Here is a 23,686-nt window from a genome sequence, read left to right on the forward strand (position 1 = left end):
TAAGGTTACAACAAAACAAAAGTCCTGAAAAGAACTGCAAAATTTAGTCCATTTTTTAATTCAGGACACCAAGAAACAGATACTATGAACTTGGAAATCAGTTTCTTCAGATTTAGCAACAGCCAGAAAAAAAATCCTCCCAAGGTTCTCCCTTGTCCTGCACCCCTAATCATTCCTCTCCACCTAGTAAGGTCTTAATCTATTAGAGCTGCAAAACTCAAGCAGATATTTTATACCTACAGGCTTAACCCACTAAATACTTTTATACACTCAGAGATGGTTACATTAAAGAATTCAAACAGCTATCCCAAGGCAGAAATGACTCAAACAACTCAGGTTACAAGCACCAATACTGGATCTTTATTAAAATCACAATACACACAAAAAGAAAGGTAAGAAAAAGCTTAGCAGTAATCACTAGAGAAAAGATTTTAAGAACAATGGACTCTAAAGCAGTTTACAAGAATCTGAAATAATGTCTGTACCAAGCTAACGCAGTGATCAAACTATTTGAAAAGAAAATCAATATTAGGATTAATGTCCCAGTTCTTCCCAAAGCAGGCCAAAATGCAGCAAAAAGGCTTGAACAGCCAAGGTTTTCTATTCTATTTTATCAAATGTTTGTTGGGGACCTTATTCTAATTAAGAATTGCATGAGAAGCAAATTGCTCTGAAGCCAAGCTGAACCTCACCCGAGGTTAACTGCAACACCAAACACTGGCCACTTCCTTTGGTTTCTTTTTATAAAAAAGAAAATATTACCAAAGCACAAAGAAACAAAGGATGCTGCTATGGCTGCTTGTAGAATCAGACATTTCTGATGTCTGCAGTATTTAAAGTCTGTAAGCAAACTTTAAAGGATACTGAGAGGAGTTATTTTCATCCTCTTTAGCATTAGCTGACACTACAAGTTGAATGCTATATAAGATTTAACTGTACTACATACAAAAGCAGTGGCACACCAGTGAGCACTTCATTAATTAAAAGCCAGAAAAGGAAGTTTGCTAAACGAAGCAAATGTTCTTATCACTCCTATCTATATTCATTAAAACTGACAGGAAACCAAATATCACCATCTGTCTCCTTGCAATAAAGACACTAAAAACAGCTCTGGGGTAGAAGAATAATATAAAGTATAAAGCTGCAGTTTTTCAAGTTTCCATTTAAATGGACAAGAGAGAAACTGATGTCAGACAGGGGGGAGAGTAAAGGAGGATAAGGAGCTGGTACCAGAGACTGGAAAAGAAACTATACATTTTAGAATATAAACTCCAGTCCCTTTGAAATCCTGCAAAACAAACAAACTTAAAACTTTGCTCCATATTTCTCATTCAGATCAGTGGGTATGCAAAAAGCAAAGTACTGCAATGGCAGCTCATTTGCCTAGTTAGAAATAACTGCTACTAAAAACACTGAGAAAATTATATTACGCTACATAAACTGCAAAGTTTTAATGTTCAAGCAAGTCCCAGGAGACACTTCAGTAGTTTTATTATGGACTGATGCACTGTCTCTATATTTACAAGGGAGAATTTTTTTTTTAATTATTCCTATATTTGGATTTTGCTTGCAAGTCAGCAACTCGGTATAAAAGTTGAATATGATTTGATGAAGGAGAGAGGATCGAAGTGGTACTAACTTAGAGCAGCAAAAAATACCACAGCTCACACCAGCGGCTGCAGAGGTCAACCGAAGGTCACTGATTTAAGGTAGTTTTCAGCAGTTGTATAATTCCTACCTTCTAGTAATTGGACTTTTTTTTTTTCTTTTTGCACTGCAGGAGAGAGGAAAGAAAAAAAAATTGGTAATAAGATATTTAGTGACAGAAATGAAAATAAACTACTGCTCCCACTTTCAATGGCAGAGCTCCGTGTTGATAATTCTGCACCATACCCCAGCTGCATTTTATACACCATTAAAAAGCAGTTCCAGTTTGTCCCAATGCCACATAAAATATTAGCTCCATAGACATAGTTTTAAAGACTAAATAAGATTAAACTAATTTAAGGTTGAAATAAACAGAAAAAGAAAAATCATTGTTAAAACTGCCACCCAGCTCCCAGCGGGGCACATTTTTACAATACCTACAGGAGTTAAGGAAAGGAGGAGCAATAGAGTTAAAGACTAATCGAAGGCTTATTGATTTTTATTATTGTGTTCCTCCAGAATGGTTCCTTTTTTTTCTTCTTTCTGTAGTTTAATTTTCTGTCCTATGAACAATAATTCATACATCTAAAAGGGATCTCATTAATATTCCATGAGAATGCTTTTTTAGACTCAATACAATTACAACGCAGCAATTATTATCCTTCTGTTAATACTTTTAACAATACCAACAGACCCATTAACAGCACAGCACAAGCCTGAGAAGAGTTTCAGAAACCAAAGTGTAGGACTATTTCTGTTCACCAAAGAAACCACCACAAAATTATAGAAGGTTAAATAAAAGTCTGAGTGTAAAAAGTTACTGTAAACTGAAGTGCAAAAAACCCAGATTCCTCTTTGGTTCTGAGGAATCTTCTTTCCAAAGTTAAGTCAATCTATGAGGATATAGAAATATGAAAATTCTTTAAATGAAAGTTGAAATTCAAGGGTAAATTCTCTTTTATGTTAAATATATAACATAGAGACACCACACATCCATAATCTGTCCATGCCAATGAAATTACTGTAATGGTCAGAAAAGATTTTGAAAAGCTGGCAGGCAACTGGGAAGATACGTAGCAAAAGAAAAAATACAAAACCATCCATAAAAAAAATTTTCTGTGTGGTTTAAAAATGCATCCAGACTGAATCTGGAGAATGCTTGTTTATTCTAAGGTGGTTGTATGGTATCTTTTAAAAACCAGAAGAATCATTGTTGCAATGTGGAAAAAAAAAAACAAAAATGTTGAGATGTTTGCTTTATAAACCTTTTCATAAAAATCTACACAGCAACAAACACATGCCATATCACATTTTGAAACATTTATTTTACATACATTTCATCAGAGGTTGTATTTTCCTACTGGGAGTAGAACCTGTGGAAGTTTAATTTCATTTTATTTACTAATAGGTAGCATACAAAGACTCAGGTTCTTGGGGAGCATGAGTTATCAGTGGAAAAGGTAAACCTATTTGGCAGAAAAAGCAAGCAAAATTCAGCCCTGAACTCCTGTCCACAGCTGCCACAGGAACAAGAGGGTGTAAATCAAAGCACCTTCTACAGCACCTAATTGAGAAAAGCAGCCCCATACTCCAGGCTCCATGGATCTGAGGGTGCTGGGCTGGGAAAAACCTTCCAGGGAACTGAGAAAGCATCGAATTCCTACAATCCTCTTAAACAACTAAATGAAGCTCAATGCTGAACCACATGGTGCTTCTTAGTGCCTCCCATTTCTGTATTATGAGGCTGTTTCTGAATTGTGTACCTTTAATTATGTGAAACTTTGTCCTAATACTATATATACACACAATAATACTATTAATTTATAATATGCTTGTTTGTATATTTCAAAATATCAAATTCTTAATGACCAGTCTGTGTTTTTTTGATCTTCTCACCTCGTCAGCAAGCTGCAAAACTTCCTTTGCCTATTCTTTACCTACGGATGAAGCTTCCCTCTCTACAAGCTCACCATTAAGCACCTGCTTTTCTCAGGTTGTACCAAAGCCCCTGGCTTGTGGAATTCTGGACACTGTGTTTCAATTCGAGATGGGTTTTGCCCTTTTATACTCAAAGACATCATCATCTCCTCATTCTGACACGAACAACCAAACGCTTAATTTCTCAGGTTTGCTACCAGCTTGTGCTATGACTTATTGTGGTGAGCAGATTGTCGTGTGACACCTCCTCATCCACTTCAACACCTCCTCATTGGTATTATTCTGGAATTCACATTAGACAGTCAATAACTGCTTTCCATACACCTCTGTAAAACCTCCCTGAAAATCTCCTTTTCAGCAGCAAACGCAAAACCAACGCTAGCCCAGTCACAACGCCTTCGTGTCTGCTATTTAAAGCACAGCACCATTACATCTGTGTGCCAGCAACGTGAGGATTGTCAGCCTTTCTGCTCTACACAATTAAAAAACTGACCCCAGAACAAGTCCAGCCTAGGTGCACCTTTCAATCCACTAAAAAGGTGAAATAATTTGTTAATATTTACATTCCTTTAAGTGTTTTCAAGCTGCTATTTCGGTGGCTTCACGAGTAATGACTGCAGCAAGCTGGGACAGGTTTGCAATAAAACAGAACCCAGGCTAGCACTAAAAATAAAACCTGGGTGTCTTCAAGCCTGGGAAAAGTACAGTGATGCTAGAAGAGATTCAGTGTAAACTTGCAGACAATATTCCCTACACAGACAATACTTCTTATTCATTAATTTGAATGGACAAATGACCATTCAGAGCCTCTGCTCTGAGGTGCTCCCATTCCCCTTTCCCATCTTATGTGTTTAGTCTCAGTTCATTCCTCTGCCTTCTACCATCTTGCTTTCCACGGACCAGGTTCAGGCCATACATTTCTCCATGGCCTGGCTATCCCTACCCTTCCCCACACACAAATGATGAGACACAGGTGACAGCTGAGCACTCATCAGGTCTCAGGGAGCTCCTTCACCTCTTGGGTAACAAACCAACCTTCTGCCATTTCTCTATACTTTGCAGTAATTACAGCCCCTTTTTTCTTTTCCCCAGCCTACCCCATTATTTTTATTCCAGAAATTATCCATTGCTTTTCAGGGTGTTTGGGGGGTTTTTTTCCCTCTTTTATCCTCCTATTGCTATCATGGCCTTTAAGAGAAATCCGAGGCTGTTAAGTACTGCACATCTGTCACATTTCTGCATTATGATCAGGAAGCAGATTCTGAAAATCCTGGTACCACCATAAAACAAGCAAACCAAGAAACCTTCCCTTAGATTTCATCACTTTCTCACTCTTTTTGTACCCTTCCCTAGATACCTGCTGCTGATCTCCATCAGACACAGGATATTGAATCAGACACACTTGATTTGAATGGGCACGGCTGTTCTTACAGATTTATTGCTTCAAGTGCTTCTGCCAGACCTAAGAAAACCAGCAAAAAGATACAGACTCTTGCATGTTACAAGTTACTTTCTTGCCTGGAAGTCCCCCATTTCATCATCTATGGTGGATGGCTATGCAAAGAGAGCTAATTCTGGTTACCACTGGCACATATGCAAAGTACTCCAGGCATTTTCTTATACAGTGGTAGGAAACATCAAGAGTAGGAAACTTAGCACAAAATATTTTTCACCTGATGAGAAATATGGGTGAAAACGCTTTGAACATTTTGTTATGAACATTACCATAAGAAAACAAAGAAAACAATTATTTTTCATGAAACATCTGCCATTTAAGATATTCCATGTATTTTTCCATTATTATTTTCCCAGAAACACTGAGCATGGGTAGGCTACGTGGTTTGGGATGGGTGGGGGTGAAGGTTGATGTTTTGGGAAAACTTAGCAAAGCTTCCTTTATTTGCTTCTTCCTAGTCCTCAGCTACACCAAGAGGTAGCTGCTGGAAGACCTGACTTCAAAGACCAGCTGCAGGAGAAATAGTATTTGAGCCACTAGATGTAGACTTTATAATTTTTTTTTCTAAGTAAGGAAAAAAAAATTAAAAGGCAAAAAAAAAATCTAAGGAAACAGCAGAAGGTTTCCTCAGTGGCAAAGTCCCAGGTCCCACTGGGCAAACGCTTCCATCCATATACCCACCCAGGGTTCTAGGTCCAAGTAAAACTCCACTCCTCCCCACCAGTGTTTATCTTGCCAAATTCAGAGCAGGAGGAGCACACCCAGAGGACTGGCATCCAAAGGACTCCACGCAGAGCCCTGACACACATGGCAGAGCTCCCAGGAGCTCAGCTCCCCCAGTTGCTTTTTATTAAGGAACGCGCACGCTCCTGAGCTCCACTCAGAAATATTCAAGGGCTCCAGTACATGAACAATAACTCAATAATCACATTTCCTTCTCTGTATCATAAAATAAACACAGTCTCCGAGATAGACTCTTTGGATTTATGTCCTTTTGAAAGAATTCAGTAATTGGAGGGGAAAAAAAAAAATAAAACCACAAGTAAAGTGCACGGGTTCAAAATGTGCAGTAAATACTTTTGAAAGCAATGTTCTCATCTGGGAGAATTGCAACAGATGTTTATCATGAGCTACCTCAACAGTTAATCTAACTCCAAGCCAAATTAACCCTTTGCCACTGGAAACAAGCCTTTTTTTTCCTCCATGGGCAACCTACAGCAAACAAGAGGATGTTGCAGAGCTGCTGACAACAAGTAGTTAACTGAATAAAGCGGGGGGGGGGGGGGGGAAGAAGAAATAAAGCCCAACCAAATAAATGAACATCTGGCCCAGACTTAGATGAACAGGTGTATGTGTGGGTGAGAGTGGGGGGGGGAAATAAAGAAAACACATTTAAACAAAGCCTCCACTGACATTCTGGTCACTGAAGTGGATATCCACGAAATGAGCCAAACAACATTTTTGAACACTTCAGCAAGTAACAGAATTTTTTTTTTTTTTTGAGAGAGAGAATAGGAAATAGGATTATTGATCTTGGTTTTCAAAGTGCAGTATCAATATATCACAGTAACAGCTGAGAGGATTTTCTATTTAAAGACATTTTGAGCAAGAATGAAAATAGGAAGCGACAAAACTACAGCTGAAATATGGACAATTCAAACAGCAATTCAACAGTTCAGAAACATTACAATATTTTATAATATTTAGAATTTCTTAAATCTAATTTAGATATCCATTCATCAAATGGTAGTAGCCTACTAGAATTTTTTTTTAAAACTAATTAATGTAATGGGGGTTAATTTTTATGTAACTAGCTTTGGTATCCACATATGCAATTTGGTATTTACTCCAAATGCAAATCACAATCTAAAGCATCATTACTTAAAGCTGAAATCACCATTTCTTAAGGGGTGCAAAGCAGATCCCTGTTTCCAACCTTTCCTGAAGGAAAGTAAATCACTGCCCAGAGCCATTCCTCTGCTCCTAGCTTCAGAGGCATTTAATTTTGGAAAATCCTTGATCTTGCACAGTCCCATGAAAAGAGCAAGCAGGCCATCATCCCTTTTTGCCATCCAGAAGGGATCAAGCAGAAGAGGTGATCACACCATGTTGACCGTGCACCCACCTGAGCATCACCTACAGTTCCCACTGCCCTGGGATGCACCAGGATCCACATAAAACTGCTGGGAAGCAGAGCTGGTTTGAGGATCTTCAGCCTTGCACAGCATGCAAGGCTACACATGGTTTTCATCTGAGGCTCACACCTTCCCATCCATATTCCCAGCAGCAGTGACACAAGAAAAATCATGTCCTAGAAACTTCTGTCTAAACTTCTTTCCTGACTGAAAAAAAAAAGTCGCATCTTGTTCACTGGGTTGTTTTTTATTTTTAGTTGGTTGTTGTTTTTTTTTTTAAACAGAGAGAAAAACAAATGCCAATCTGTCAAGTGTAAAGACAATCTAAAGAGGTTTTGTTTATCTAATTGCTAGGCAGAACAATAAATGAAGGAAAAGCTGTAAGAAGTCCTTAGGACTCTGCAGTATTTCTGCTGGTAACACAGAAGTTTCAGTTGTGGTATTACTGTTAATCAACAAAAGAAATGGAAAACATTATCAGTCCTTTTACATTAGGTGATGAGTTTGATGCTATTTATTTGAGAAAACCTTTAAATATGTCTCTGATTCTAAAAAAATTGGTGACCACAAAGTCACATGCTAGCTGTACCTCTACTCATCCTTTCATCCCCATGTAAAGGCCATTGGAAGAGCCACCCATTAGTTTGTTGACAAAAATACAAATGCATTCATCTTGTTTTGGTTTTTTATCCCAGATATTGCTAACCAGACCCTTGGCTACATCAAGAGAAGTGTCATCAGCAGGCTGAGGGAGGTGATTCTCCCCCTCTGCTCTGCTCTCGTGAGACCCCACCTGGTATGCTGCATCCCTGATAGAGGAGGGACATGGAAGTGCTGAAGCATGGCCAGAAAAGGATCATGAGGATGATCAGAGGGCTGGAGCACCTCTCCTGGGAAAACAGACTCAGAGAGTTGGGGTTATTCAGTCTGGAGAGGAAAAAGCTCCAAGGAGACCTTACTGTAGCCTTCCAGAATCTGAAGGAGGCTACAAGAAAGCTGGGGAGGGACTTTTTAGGATGTCAGGTAGTGATAGGACATGGGGGAATGGATTCAAACTAGAGGAAGGTAGATTTATGTTAGATGTTAGGAAGTTCTTCACCACGAGGGTGGTGAAACACTGGAACAGGTTGCCCAGAGAGGTGGTGGAAGTCCCATCCCTGGAAGTTTCTAAGGCCAGGCTGAACGGGGCACTGAGCAGACAGCTCTAGTGGGAGGTGTCCCTGCCCAGGGCAGGGGGGTTGGAACAAGATGATCTTAAAGGTCCCTTCCAAGCCTGAAAATTCTATGATTCTATACCAAAACAGTGCTGAAAAGAAGGTTTTGTTTCCAGATTTTTACTATTCCAGAGAAATATACTGACATTACATTATGCAAGTCTTGCCAAGAACGTCTTTTGTGTTCACAGCTTCAGTGTTGATGATAAATTTTGAACACTAACAGTACAAAGTATGACTTAAATCAAAGCCTAAATCATAAATGTAAAAGTAATTTAAACTAGTGAACTGGAAACCTTGATTTAAATACTTTCATTTTTGCAAATATAGTTCTCATGAAGAACTATTTGCTTTTGGTGGTTGTTAGTTCTCACTGAGTAGGTAAATAAACTACATGCATCTATTTAAATTACTATGAAGCTTAATATACTCTCATTCTTTTATTTTTTGCATTTTATTAAGTAGAGAATTTACTAGGCAATTATTTTTATAATTATAATTCCAAAGTGCTCCAGAAATATTTAATAAGCCCTAAAGCACCTTTCATGATGATTATTATTATTCCCATTTTATAGAACAATAATCTAAAGCAGTGATAATTAACTAGTTTAAACTCTTTCCTTTACCAGCTTAAGCTAGCTCAAAGACAATATATTTGATCTCCACTAAGCAACTACCTGTTGCACATAATTTTTCACTCTGGCCTAGCAGTCACAATAATTTGCAAATATCAGTAAGAGAACAACCAGTAGTGAAGCTTCAGAAGGCAGCAGCAAAAGGCTGGACTAAATATCTGTACAAGAACAAGGACATTTTGCTGGATGGTTTCACCAGTATATAACACTTGGTATTATTCTTATTTCATCTGCTAAAATTCAGATGTAAAGGTCAGACACAGCACAGCTCTCCTGCTTCATGACAACACAGCTTGCTTTATGAATTGCCTCCATCATTTTGCCATGAATAATGATGGTAGAAACAGCAGTGAGCATTTAGATCACTTCCACAGCCCAACCAAATCACCACACCAGACTTCTAAAATTGTAAAAGCTCTGCTTTGAGTACTCACTTGTCAGATACTGTGCCTCAAAATCTGCAGGACACTGCACCAACTGCACTTACTTGGAACATTCCAGAACAACTTCCAAGTGCTGGATATTGGGTAGCCCCATGTGCCAGCTGGGCTGAGACTTTACACCTTACCCTAAGGGACACTGCCTACCTGAAACATTTACTAGTCAAGATAGGCAATGCACAACAAGTGGGAGGAGAGGTACAAAACTATTGCTAAGGGTTTTCAGTCTCTCACCATTGTGCCCATTTCCCACTGGTATCAAAAGCTACTTGTGCTCTGAGTTGACCCAGGATGGGAAACTGCACCTTTCCTAAAGCACTTCCTCCAACCCATCCCTTACCAAGGAGAAACATCAATGCCTCCCAAGCTACTCTGTCCTCCTGTGAACTTGCCTTTGCTGTGATACTTACAAAAATTTTACAAGTTAGACATTAATGACCATCTCTGAGCTTTTCCAGGAGAGGCAAGGGGCAGAACACCAGATGCTGGAGGAAAATAAAACAATAAAAAACAAAGTGAACCAAGACAAGATAAATTTTATAGGTGTAACCATATAAAATGCTGGCTCTTTCCCTCTGCCTGCAGCACCAGCCATCACTAAGGGGGTGATGACAAACTGGCATGGAGAGGAGGAGGGTCTTGAGGAGACAGCCCATGATGATGGACATGATAGCTTTGATGATGAACCCCACCTAGCAAGATCCAGCTGGATTCACCCACCTCACTGAGAGTTGTCAGCTTCAGTTTCAGGAAATAAAGTCGTGCTCTCTCCAAAATAAATTACCATGCCTTGTGCCAGATCTCAAATCCCACCTCACCAGTGTGCCACTCATGCCAGCTGCTTGGCCTACACACTAAGTCAGGAATTAGGACAAGGCAAGAACAGGATGAGCCAGGTCAAGGTCAGGGACCTTGCTGCACATAAGCAAATCACCCTCCTAAAATGAAACTGAAAGCTTTTACACTGGAAAACATCTGAATTTCCTGCACAAGAGCCCAACAGCATATACCCAGTGAGTCCATCCCCTGCCCAGGATCCAGTCCATCCTGCCCTGCCATGATGCTTTTGGCCATGAGGCTGCTGGTCTGCAAAGAGAGTGGGCTGCAAGGGGAACACCAGCCCCATAAGGCAGATGTTGTGTAAATTCATATTTCATAAACACAGATGTGACAAGAGGGCTATAAAAATCCTTGTACTGCTTAAATTATTTCTCCACTCAGCGAAATCTACCATCAGAAAACATTTCACACTTCACCCTGGCCCGGCATTGGTCAGTGATAACATCACAGCCCAATTCAAGAACAAGTATGAAAATCACAGATCTTTAAAAACTACAAATCCATTTTTCTGCCATCATTCAATATAACCATGTAAAACCAAAGATGCCATACAATTGTCATCAAAAGTTTTCCAGTGTAACACCACATATGATTAAATATGAAAACTACAGTTCTGAAACAAACATTCCTGCTATCAAAGTGCTACTTTAGGTTGCATTTCTCCTAGACAGAAACTGTCACCTTCAAGAGTTAATAATACCTCACACTTTACCAAGGAAATATTCTCTCTCCATCCAACAAGGTCACAATAAAGGAAAAAAACAAATCCAGCAACAAATTATAACATTCTGAAACTTTGATCCTTTCCTCAGACACAAAGATAGGTACAAGATAGGTAATTCAAACTGTACTTTAAAATACATTTATGGTTTATGCATTTACGAATGCTGGTTCTCCAGTCATCTGTGTACAAACAGAGTCATTGTGTGCATACAAATCTTCCTGTATGTACTGGAGTCAAAGCTGTGATCCAACACATAATTAGGAAAAAACAAACAAACAAACAACTGAGGTTTACTTTTTCAAGCCTCTTTTTTTTTTAATGTTTGGTTATTGAGAAGAATATTTAATAAGAGCTTAATATCTATTTATATTTGGAAGTATTTGCTTAATAGCATGCATCTCCTTTAAGCAATAGTCTACACTTATTACCAATAACTAATTTAAGTGGGAGGCTATGAAACAACAAGGTTTTCCTCAGCTCTGTGGGGACACTGGATCTGTACATGGTACCAGCTAAGCAAGGTGGAACTGTGAGAAAGAAAATGTTTCATCTGCTCTCTCTCACCTATCTCGGTGAGAAAACAAGCAGGAGGGGTGGAGGGGTAACTCAGCTCTGCAGTACTCACGTCATCTTTCATATTTCTGTTAGCACCACAAGCAGGCAATGCCTGCCAGCCTGGCTGCAGCCTGCCAAAATACCATTAGAAATCAAAATTTGGTATTTACACTAAAGAAGTCCCAGTAAGAATCAACTGGGCATAGGCATTACGTTGTCTCTTTTCTCAGGATGCTCTAGGAAAGTTTACATAAAATATGAAAATCATGCATGCCATTATGTAATGAAATCAAAATACAATAAAATATAGTCATGGATATTTCTACCTTTAAACAAAACAGTAGCTGGCTTGATTGTAAAAGTACCCATCACTTGTATAAGCCAATAGTACTTAATTCATCATTTTAAAAATGCTTTTTATGTAGCTACATTTATCATGTACTCAAATATTCACAATCATTTCAACATAATACACTGCTAAATTCAATTTAAACTCCTTGAATATCTCTTATTTTAGACTAAGTGATTTGGGTAGATAAGCACAAAACTGCAGATATCTCATATTTTTTCTAGGAGCTGAGAAATCACCGGGGTTGCAACAGGTGCCACTTCCATTTATCACTATTTTTTACCAAGATGACAACACTGGTGCCATCCCTTTCAGCAGTCAGGCACCCATGGGTGCAGGGGCAAGGACCCCTGACCCTGGGGCTGCACATTCCCACATCCCAGAGGCACAGGGGCTGCTCCTGTGGGGCAAAACTGAAAATGTTCCAAGACTCCCCAGAAAAACCTTTACTGCTTGCAATTAAAAAAAATTTTAAAATGAGATTTTTAGGCCTAGCAATAGGCCTGGACCCAAAAGCATCCTTCTTCCTCTGAAATGCACAAGGGGTTAAAAGCATCACAAGCAAACTCAGGTGTAGATCACACTGACTCCACTGGCAGCACCACTGATTTCAACCCAGATTTCTATACAGGGCACCTAAAGTAGCAACTTGTAGCTGAAATTTCAACTGTTCACTGACATTACAGAAATGATCGTGTAAATATATTAGAATTTCAAGTACTGCCTCCAGCTGGGGATGCTACAAAATCTATTTAAATTTCTAGCTAACTCCTGGATGGCACAAAGCACACAACCCGACCAACATCACTCAGAGAAAATGCCACGGAGAAAAGTTGCAAAATCTGTCAGGAGATCTTTCTGCCATAAAAATGTATCTCCATCAGAAATAACTTTTGCCATGAAACCACTGGGTAACTCAGAACATAAAAAGGGGGAGGCAGTTTTAACGTGAGAGGAAATATACAGAATAAATGTGATAAATACAGTTGACTGTAAAAAGCCTCATAAAAAGAGAGATACGAGATTAGATAGGCTGAAAAATAACATAGAGGCAAATTTCTCCCTGAAGCATAAAATAGATTTACAAGAAAAGATAAAAACGAAGGATATTTAACTTCATACTTGTTATTTTAAATTTAAGCCAAACAAAGTAGGTTCAGATAACAACACATAATCAGGTCCGTTTCCAATTATCTGTGATCTCAGACTGAAGGGGAAACAGTAATTTAATATTTAGTAAAGCGACAGAAATAACTTATGGGAAGGATCCAGCATTTTCAGCAGGGATCTGACGACAGCCCGAGCCGATTCCCATTTACTTTGGGCAACCCCACGCACGGAAACCTCATTTTTTTTAAAACACGCAACACCCGCAGCGCAAACTCCGCGTTTGGGAAGTTAATTTTAGCCCAAAACACCCCAAACCCGCGCAGCACCAGGAGGCAGGAGGCTGCCCAGCCCCCAGCAACCTCCTCCCGCCTCCCTGGATGCTACCCCAGAGACCCCCGGCGAGGTTTTACCGGGAATAACTACGGGAATCTTTAATAAATAACAACACCGATACCAGGGGGCTGGAGCCGCGCCGGGGGCATCCCGCGTTCCAAACTTCTCCTGGACAAGGGCCCCGGGGTCCCCCCCTAAGGCGGCCGCGCACCCCCGACCCCTCCACCCGTGCACCCCCAGCTCGGTGCCCCCCAGACCCAACCCCGGGGCAGGGCAGGAGCCGCGGGGTGCGGTGGCTGCCGGGCCCGCCCGCTGCGGTCCCCGGTGCCTGCGGCGGAGGCTCCGCTGCGCGGGCACCCCGCCCCCGGCGGGAAGGAAATCATTATTTAAAAAAAAGAAAAATAAAGAAAAAATTAATTTAAATCAAGATATTGGACCTGAGGGCGGGGCCGGGGGAGCACCCACAGCCCCCCGGCATGGAGGGGTCCCCAGCACCCACCTTGCATCGCCGCCGGCTCCCACCCGGAACGCGCCGACACCGCCGCCGCCGCTGCTGAAAATACGGGGCAGGCGGGCGCGGCCAATCGGGGCGGAGAGGCCCCGGCTGCCAGCCAATAGCGACCGCCCGCCCCCCGCCCGCAGCCAATCACCGCGCGGCTCATTACCCGGCGGCGGGGGCGGGGAGCGGAGCCACGGCGGGGGGGAAGGTGCTGGGAGAGCGGCGGGGGGGCCGGGGCCACAGCCCAGCTCTGCCCTCTTCTCCATCACCCTCCGCATTTCTTTCTTCTTTTTCCCCTTTTCCCCTCTATTTTCCTTTACCCTTTCCCCCCCCTCCCTTTTTTTACTGCTTCCCCTCCCCCTCATTTATCTTTTTTCTCCCCCTCGCTTTTTTCTTTTTGCCCTTTCTCTCCTTTTTCCTTTTTCCCGCTTTTTTCTCTTTAATTCCTTTTTCTCCCCTGCATCCTCCCCCCCCCCCGTTTTTTTGGGTTTTTTTTTTGGGTTTTTTTAAATCTTTCCCAGGTATTTTTTTTTTCAGTAGAGCACCCACCCCTCTCCACTTTACATCACAAAAACCCAAAACTTTGGGACTCCCCAATCAGGGAATGAATGGGAGTGGATGCTCCCGCATAAATCAAACCTTATTGCTAGTAAGCACAAATATTTTTAAGAATCCAGAAAGATGAAAAAACCCTTCATCTGCTCCAGCTAAGATGTGAAGCTCAGAAGTGTGTCTGTTCAGCCACTGTTTTTTAATAACAAACTCAGTGACTGCCTAGAACAAGCTTCTTGGGTGCTGAACTCAGCCTTTTAAAATACTAAAAGCAAAACCAGCAGATGCTTCAGCCACACAACTTCACTTCAGCTTGCAAAGCTTTGTGCTGGATCAATGCTGCCATGTTATTAGAACTGTAAACTTTCTCATTAAGTCAAACAGTTTTGGAAATAAACATCTGCTTCACTGCAAAAAAAAAAAAAAATATTTAAAAATCAAATACTGAATGTGTTGCGTTTCAAAAAAAAATTGAAATGTATTAACATTTGTTCATAAAAATAAACTTCAGTAAACAAAACTTATGGCTGCTGTATGTTACAGCAGAAAACGACCAACTAGAGAGGAGAGGATAAAAAAAGCTCAGAATTTTCTTTTGTTTTTCCTGGCCTACTGACCTATTCCTAAATTCAGATTGGGCTGAAAGAGTGAGAAAATCCGTGCCTCCCATTTCTCATGCCACACTCCTTCTGACCTCCCTCCCAGCATTTAAAAATCACTAAAATCACTAAAATCATATTTCCTGAGAACTCTTGCCCGAACGGCCGTGTTATTAATTTGTTCTCAGCATTTGGCTAACACAGGATAATACACGCTGGGAAGTGATAAACCTGATATCAGCCCTGGCCTTGATAATTTACAGGAGAAAGCTTTTCTTTTGCAGATCAAGAAAAGCTTATTTCTAAGGTGCCCCAAAAGCCAAGAACTCTGTGGTGCTACCAAGTGCTGACAGGCAAGCGATAACTGTGACAAATTATACATTCATGGCACCTGCAACAATCGATAAACTGAGTCGCCAAATTAATAAAATATAGATCACAAAACATACATTTTTATTAAAGAATAATTTCACGATAACCAAGTGATGTGGATGCTTCCAAGCATAAGATTAAATTACATGCTGAGCAAATCTGGCGTTTTGTGATAAACTGAGAAAATCGTCTTTGCACCAGCGGCTGAGGAAGGACATCGCTGACACAGTCAATAAACATGTTCCATAAAGCATAACCAAAAGTAAGTAAAAAATAAAATAAAATAAATAGTTGAAGTGGTGGTTAGAACATCCACTACCGGATCTGCACTAATTACTTTCTAGACTTCTCCTTGCTTCGTCATTTGTTCCTTCAAAGAAGTCACTGATTTTGGTGTTAAAAGTGATAAAAAGAGATTACCTGCAGAAGGAAATATTGACACCAAATTAATTCCTTAAGCAGTCAGACTTCAGAAGTCGTTGTTGGAGCAGACAAAGATTTCTCACACATTTAGGATGATGGCAAATGTAATTAAACACATGAAGGCAAGTGTCCCATCAGACAGATGGATATTGTTTACCAAAACTTTGTGCCTGCTGAGTAACTTCTAAGTATTAAGTATTTGCTTTAACTCAGGAATACAAAAAAACCCACAGGACTTGAAGGTCTGAAGCTTTACACATGCTTAAGTGTTTTCCTGCGTTAAGATTTTCCACTACTGAGAAGTGCATCAAGAAGAGCTTTTCCAACCTCATGTAAAAGTAAAGGTTTTAGAGAAGTCATTCCCTCCTCAGGGAGGAAGAGAGAGCATCTCTTAGCCAAGGCCCTACTCCTGGGAAGAAAGTTCCCAGACACAGCCTCAGTCTCCATTATCCTGGTTAGGTCACTGCTACACAGCTCTGAAACATGTCCTAAACAGAGGATTTAAAATACTGAAATCCTGTTTACTGATGTTTACAATTATTAGTTCCTGAAACTCCTTAGCACTCGGTCTCTGCAGGCTGACCATGCCACATCTGTGCCATCAGAGGGATGTCCTAAAGCTAGTTTTCACCTGCTGTAATGCCAGATGTGTGGTTTGATATGAAGTCTTGTCAGATCTTCCAAATATTTCTTTCAGAGCAGAACACTCAGGGTTTCCTGGAACAGTACTTTCACCTTTGCTATGAGGCAGTGAGTATTTTACGGCCACAATATTTCACCACCTTCTGAACTTCCATGGATTTCCTAGCTAAACACATGACATGAAGTCTTTCCCAGCCTTCTCTCTAGCTAATAAATAATGGAATGATAATTCTGAAATGCTGTCATGAAACAAAAATCAAATAGAGCCTAAGTAATATGAAAACGGAATTTGTTTATACTACAACCATTATGAATTGAATTCCTTTTTTAAACAAATGACAGTTAATAATACATTAAACATGTAAACAGGAACGTATTTGAAGTTCTAATTCCATCAGCTTTCTCATGACATTCATCTTCTCAAAGGCCATATCCACATTTCAATCTAATCACTGTTAATAAACAGCCAAGGCTCCTTAAAAATGGCTTAGCACTTAAATGAGCTGCTGTCTTCCTTAACTATGGCAACCTAGATCAGTCTAACAAAAAAAAAAAAAAAAAAAAAATTCCATTCTCCAGTATATTATTAGCAACTGGAAATTTATGATGTTACTTTTTTTTTTTCAGAATGAAATATCTACGTTTCAAAAATATACCCAAATACTCCCACTTACAAGCCAACATTTACTTGAATATTTTACCAAATATCTGCCCGGTGATCATTTCACTTGCTAAGAGAATACCCACATAGCTATGAATCTTTTTAGTCAAAAATGCAACTACAGATCACAGCAATGCATATTTTAGAGAAGCAGCAAACAGGTCCAGCTTCAGGATTACACCCACCACCCTCAAGTTGAGGCAAGAGCGGTTTCTCTTGCCATAAATTACTGCTCCCTCTTATCAGCAAGTATTTAACTTTCAAAAATAGCTGCAAAGCAGACAAATTATGAGCTATAATTACGCAAATTTATCCCTGATATTAAGGCTGCATACATGCATATATGCATACCTCTCAGTCTATTCTAAAATGTATCTGCATGCATAATGTGAGATATTATTCTCAAATATACTGGCTTGTCTCTACCTTATCTCCTGAAATGACAACGTTTCTATCCTAAATGTCTGTGAGCCATTCCAGTGGTCAAAAAATAGCCACGAGTGCTTTTTATCTGTATGGTAAAATTTGATCCTGATTTGACTTTGATCTAAGTCATTTGATCCTGCTGCATCTCCTAACAAAGCTTCCTCCTTCCCAGACAAGAGTGGAGCACAGACCTCAAAGTTCACAGGAGTCAAAGAAGCAGCAGCCAGAGGGAAAAAAAATATATATATCTATATATTTTTAAATATTACTGAGTGCAACACAGGAGTGTCATCAGTTCCAGAAGTCCATAGTCTCAAAGCACATGAAGGTTGGAAGCTCTGTACATAGTTGGCCTGTTCTTGGCTGCTGTTGGATACTGGGCCAGATGATGCTTACACTCTGACCCAGTTCAGTAATGGTTTTATGTTCTACTTCAAGACCAAGTTCCTTTGTTCTTTTCTTGGAAACTGGAATTATTGAACATCTTCAGTCACTCAATGAAAAGCAAATTAAAATTTGACTGCTCCTGCAGTATTAATCTGACTCAAAGCAAACATGTTCTACTTTGCCAGTGGTCTTGGTGCAACTACTGTGTCTCCAAAGAATCAATACTTCTGCTCAACCTCTGTCATGCTGCAAAATGCTGCCTCTCAAACAAATAGCTGCATCTCTCTTGTTGGTACCACTACCAGTCTGCAACAGAACCACTGTTTAAGGGCATTTTTTTTAATTCCCATGGTCCTGGGAATTTAAATTCTGGTCCTGCATGGCTTTTCATTCAGCCATTTCCACACCACAGCTTGTTGGATGAGGGAAGGGAGATGACACAGGAGATGGCACCATGGGCAGAGGCTCAGAAATCTCTATATGCTCAGCTATCTAAATATTTTTTACTCACTTATTAAAACGTCAAATTTACAGCACTCATTAGGCAGCAAATATTATATAATGGGCTCAGATTATTTTTTTTTTTCAATTTAAACGTTTCCTATTTTTCTTTGCACTCTTAAGAGGCTTAAAATTCCCAGAGTTCTCAATTCTGCACAGAAACTTAACAAAAAGATGGCAACCCTACAGAGTTGTCTTTTTCCATGCTGGCTATCAATGGTGACAGAATATATCACTACAATAAAAAGCCTCAATACATGCTGATTTAAAGAACAAGAAAAAATGCTATTTTTAAAGTCAAAATCCGTTGTAATGATAGGTTCGGGGTGGGATTTTTTTGGAAGAGAAAAGATCTATTTTTTTCACTTCCAGTGAAAATTCTGAATATTGCACATGTACATTCACATCATTTTGCAAAACTGTTGACACCACATATACACTTCCTTCTTCCAACTATCTCCCTGTGCAGCGACCCTCAGCTAAATTTGAAAATATTTTGGTTTATGTTTCATGGGTGCAATTTTGAGACCGTAAGGAAGTTAAGAAAACAGTAGATACTGCACTGAAATCTAAAACAGGCTTTTAAGAATTTCCCAGCTTTCTCAGATCAGCAGCTAATACAATCACCACTGAGAAACGAGAATCTCTACCTAAATTTTCCTCCCTTGGAGTTTTGTTTTTGAACTTTCAAGCTCCTTCTGAAGGATATTTGTATTCTCAGTTGTGGTAAGTTATTTAACACGTTAGTTAATATATTCTTCTCTTTACATGACACATTTAGCCTATAGATCAATGTACTTGGTATCACAATAGTAGATCATGAACTCATGAACTTGAACATCCTTATTAAGGAAACCTCTGCATTTTTATTTTTTTATTTTTTTTTGTCACTCCTCCCCCTGGAAAGCTCTGGGGGGTTTGGGTGCTCTGCCCATCAGGAATCCTCTTCCAACATTCAGCCTCAATTCAGTCAAAGTTTGTTGGTATCATTTTGTATTTCTGCAGCCATTGGCTTTCAGTTCTTTTATTTTTGTCTCATCCTGAATACTCCACAGCCCTCACATCTCCCCCTTATATGATCATCTCTTCACCTCACTCAATAAACTGTTCAGAAACCATGAGCTCACACTGACAGAGCAGGAAATTCCATTCCCTTGTTTTTATGCATAACTCAGGGGCTGCTAAAGCACATCCCATGATCATCCAAGTACCATTTATCTATAATGAGGATCTTGTTGCATGCTCCTATTCTACAAAACTCAGCTACTACTTACTCAAAAGATATGACCTTTGATTTTTCATTTTGAATTTGATTCCACTTCTATTAGCCCAGTTTTCAATGTCATCAGAGTTATTTCTGTGCAATATCCTGATTCTCTTCTATATTTAGGATGCCTCCCAATTCTGGCATCAGCAGAGCCCTTGCACTGATGCCAGGTGATCCACATTAGGCAAGTCAGGCTCAGTACTATGCTGGTAACCTCACCTCCCTACCACACCTTTTAGAAAAATATTATTTCATTTCGAAGAACACTTGCCAGTGAATTTATGCAGGAAGAAATAATTCTTCTTTAGCTCAATTTTCCAGCTGCAAAAACTCTGCTTGCTCTCTTTTCTGGTTCATTTGTAGGCTGAGTTAAGATACAGAGAATGAAACTGTGCCTGTGATTGCTTACACAAGGACCATGTCTGGTCTCTGCAGCATCATTATTCAACAGATGGCCATGAGTAACATGTTTTGGCACAAGGTCCATAACAACACTGGGTTACATACTGAGGAATCAGCCTCTGTGCTTGGAGTCACACACACCCATGCTTTATGGATACTCCAATGCCAAGGTCTCACCAGCCTTCAAAGAGGCAGGAAAACCCAAGCCTTAGCTTATTTCCTCACCTCTAGTAGCTCAGAAAGTAGAAATTTTTATGAGTCTTGAATTAATTCACAATAATCTCCTTAGCATTCCATAAAAAAAACACACAACACCTGTAAGTGCTGAAGTGATTTTTTTTTTTTTCCCCCCTTTTTTTTTTTTTTTTTTTTTTTTTTTTTTTTTTTTTTTTTTTTTTAACAAGACAATGTTTGGGTTTCAAAACATGGTGGTGGTTTAGAAACAGAGAGAGAAGACTCCCACCCCACACACTGCCTGGCTGCCTCTGGCATGCTGGAGTCTTCAGAACCTCAAAAAGGTAGGTTTAGCCCTTTTAAGCAGCACTGCAAGTGCTAAGGCATCAAACCAGAGTCTCTGCCTGTACCTGTCTCCCTATCCCTAGAACAATCAAACAGTACCATTAAATCACACAGCATCATTTAACAAGTTTTAAACCATCCTGGAGGCACCAGAACCAAGAGCACCAGATCTGTGGGATCTTCCAAGGGGAAGATCCTCAGCCTGAGCAGGCCAGTGTGCTTATGTCCTCATCCCCAAAAGGGGGGGATTTCTGCAGCAAGATGTCAGGTAGCTGCAGGACCTCTGCTGAGGTGTGTTCAATGAAGTGTTGAATCTTAATCACACAGAACTTGAAGACCAGGCTCTGAAGTTATGCAGAGACACCCTTCTCACCTGGCACAACCTCATCCAGTAGTTAAATTATGAAGTCATCAGCAGGGAGAGATTTTTTTTCTTAAATCCTTCCAACAACATCAATAACACAGTCCTAGTTCTGAACTTCAGTTAGCTTTGTGCTCATTAAATCACAGCTGTTTCCCCTTTATGTAGTATTAGATCAGACATTACTAAAACTGCCTCTGTGTATACATATACAAATATGCTTTCCCCTTTGTTCTTCAAAACCAGTTCTTGACAGAAAAGAGTTTATACTAAAACTAAGTAGAATTAAATGGCAATTAATAGTTAATAATAGTCTTAAGATAACATTTCAGATCTATCAGAATCCTATAATAAACTGACTGCAGAGACGACATTGCTTAGGTTTCAGATGTTGTTTTGATTGGGAAAAAAACTACCACTTGATAAAAGAAACCTGAATTATCTTAAGCAGTAACACCCTCATTGGAAACGCTCCTGAGCTTCACTATTTGCCCACAAGATCAACACACCTCACTTCACCTGCCCACCTGCTCATCACACCTCTGCATACATGAAGAAGGTTTTGAAGTGGTTTATACATATATATATATATATTAGTAGTGCTTCTTTAACAACAGGTGATGGACTTTTTTCCTGCTCCTTCAGTTCTCCACAAGCTCTTTGAAACACAGATAACACAGAACCTAGCACACTACAAGAACATAACCTATAGGGAACACTATACACGAAAGAACCTGCTATCTGGAATGGCAATACTGTTAAATTTGGATATTATAAACCTATATGTCAATGAAAGGGATATTTTTGTTTTCAAACCTGTCCAAAACACAGAAAACAATCCACTAAAACTAGATCAAATACACAAAAGTTACCATTTGCATCTATTGCATCATGCATCTGCAACCAATACACAAAAATTACTGCATTTTGCACTCATGCTCTTGCAAGAGTAAGACCTTTTGCACAGCCCATCTTGCAACATGAGTAAGAGCATTCTGTGTAAGAATAGAGCATTTTTGGAGGGCAAATCAGAAACGACAGCTTAGAATTTATTTTTTAAACCATCCACTCCTGTGTGCCTTTTTTGGAGGAGTTTATAGACTTCAGAAGGTCTGAAAATGTTGCTGCCAAAAAATAAATGGACTTAAACATTTTTAAAGCATTGTCAATACCAAGGCTCATTGTCAAGGCCAGAGCATTTGCCTGTACCTGGTAGTTCCTTCTATGAACACAAAATCTCTGTAATTCTACAAAAAAGCAGCAACTGATACTGTAACAAAGATTGAACTCTGTTACGCTGAAGCATCCAATTTATTCAAATATGTACTGAAGCATCAATAGTTTTCAGTTCACCAACACACTTCAGGCCCAAGTTCATTCTTCCAGGAATTTACCTTTAGCTCGTAGGCACATTTGATGTTGAACCACACCATCTAAATTCTATACACTCTGCAATAAGCATTTTACTATCTTTGGAAAAGGAGATAAAGCTCAACAGCTTGCTGTATTCATCTTTTTCCACCATTAATCTAAGGAAAAAGTGGCAGACGAAGCTGGAGTGGGCTATAAATGTCCTCTGGAGCATTCTGCAGTTCTGGATGCTGTACCAAGCAGTGTGCATCCTTATCCCTTCTCCAAAAGACAACATTACTGAAATCAGCTGCTTACCAAGTTGTGGTATGTTAATTACAGTGAAAATAAATTGTTACAGTGACTGGAGTGAATCTCTGAATGCATTTTACATGGAGTGCATGTAGCCTGTAACACTGCCCCATGGCCAGGGGTAAAGCTGATCCTTTAAAGGGTCAGCTAAAATGTGTGTTTTATACACTCTTTGGGGACAAGAAAAATAGAGGAAGTGTTTTAACTAAGTCCCAGCTGTAAATCTCTGCTCCTGATGGATGCTGTCTCCTTCTCAACCCTGTGAATGAACCTACAGCTGATGGATGAGGAAGAGCAGCTTCCACTGTGTCCCAGAGACTTGCAACATTTCAAGTATCTGAACAAGGTTACTTTTATTTAACCACAGAGGAACAGCTCTGCTGAGCTTGAAAAAACTAAAATAGGGATGAGTTTAACATGGTAGAAAAGATCACAGCAGCAGTCCTTGGCATGGGCAACACTTAGCAAGAGCCATTCAAGAAGAAACTGGATCCAGTTTAGACCAGAAACTCCTTACACAAACTAAGCAAACATTCTTACCCTTTCAACAACCTAAACATTTTGACGGCAAAATAACCAAGCAAACAAGTAGGATCAACAGTATTCTGTCACTTTGTAGCATCTCATTTCCAGGGCACCTCAATTTTCCTGGTAGCACCAGAAGTCACTGTTACTTTTTTTCACCAGTAAAGAAGCTGGAAGGCAGATTTCAGTCCCATCAGAGCATTCAAATCACTTCACTCAATCTCCACACATACAGATCTCACAGGCTATACATAACTCAATGCAATGGCTCTAGAGAGCCATTTAAACAGCTGTTTAATTGTATGGTGTTAAATATGTTAGAATAAGAAAACAGGAGTCCTTAGAAAAAAATCAGATTTCAAGTAAGATAGACACAAACCTAAAAAGGGTTGATTAATGACAAGCAGCAGGATGATGCTGCAAGGGTACAAATCAACTTTCATTGAGATTGCTGTGTTTTGAGCAAGAGGGAGACAAAGATGCTCAGAGGGCTGAAGCACCTCTGCTCTGAA

General features: G+C 39.8%; 1 protein-coding gene across 6 annotated transcripts in view; it reads right to left on the bottom strand.

Annotated features, from left to right (window-relative positions):
* Nucleotides 1-23,686, bottom strand: part of CTBP1 (C-terminal binding protein 1) — a 223,700-nt gene that overhangs the window by 129,097 nt on the left and 70,917 nt on the right. Inside the window, exon 1 of one of the 6 annotated variants that reach the window (XM_071753249.1) lies at nt 13,876-13,941. The exons of 4 other annotated variants lie outside the window; for them this stretch is intronic. In XM_071753249.1, coding sequence (XP_071609350.1) covers nt 13,876-13,882 — 7 coding nt within the window. In that variant the 5' untranslated portion in view covers nt 13,883-13,941. Of the gene's footprint in view, nt 1-13,875; nt 13,942-23,686 lie in introns of those variants that run through there. One more of the 6 variants, XM_071753250.1, reaches the window with a different exon arrangement.

Source organism: Heliangelus exortis, chromosome 10 (genome assembly GCF_036169615.1).
Source record: "Heliangelus exortis chromosome 10, bHelExo1.hap1, whole genome shotgun sequence".
Taxonomy (NCBI): Eukaryota; Metazoa; Chordata; class Aves; order Apodiformes; family Trochilidae; genus Heliangelus; species Heliangelus exortis.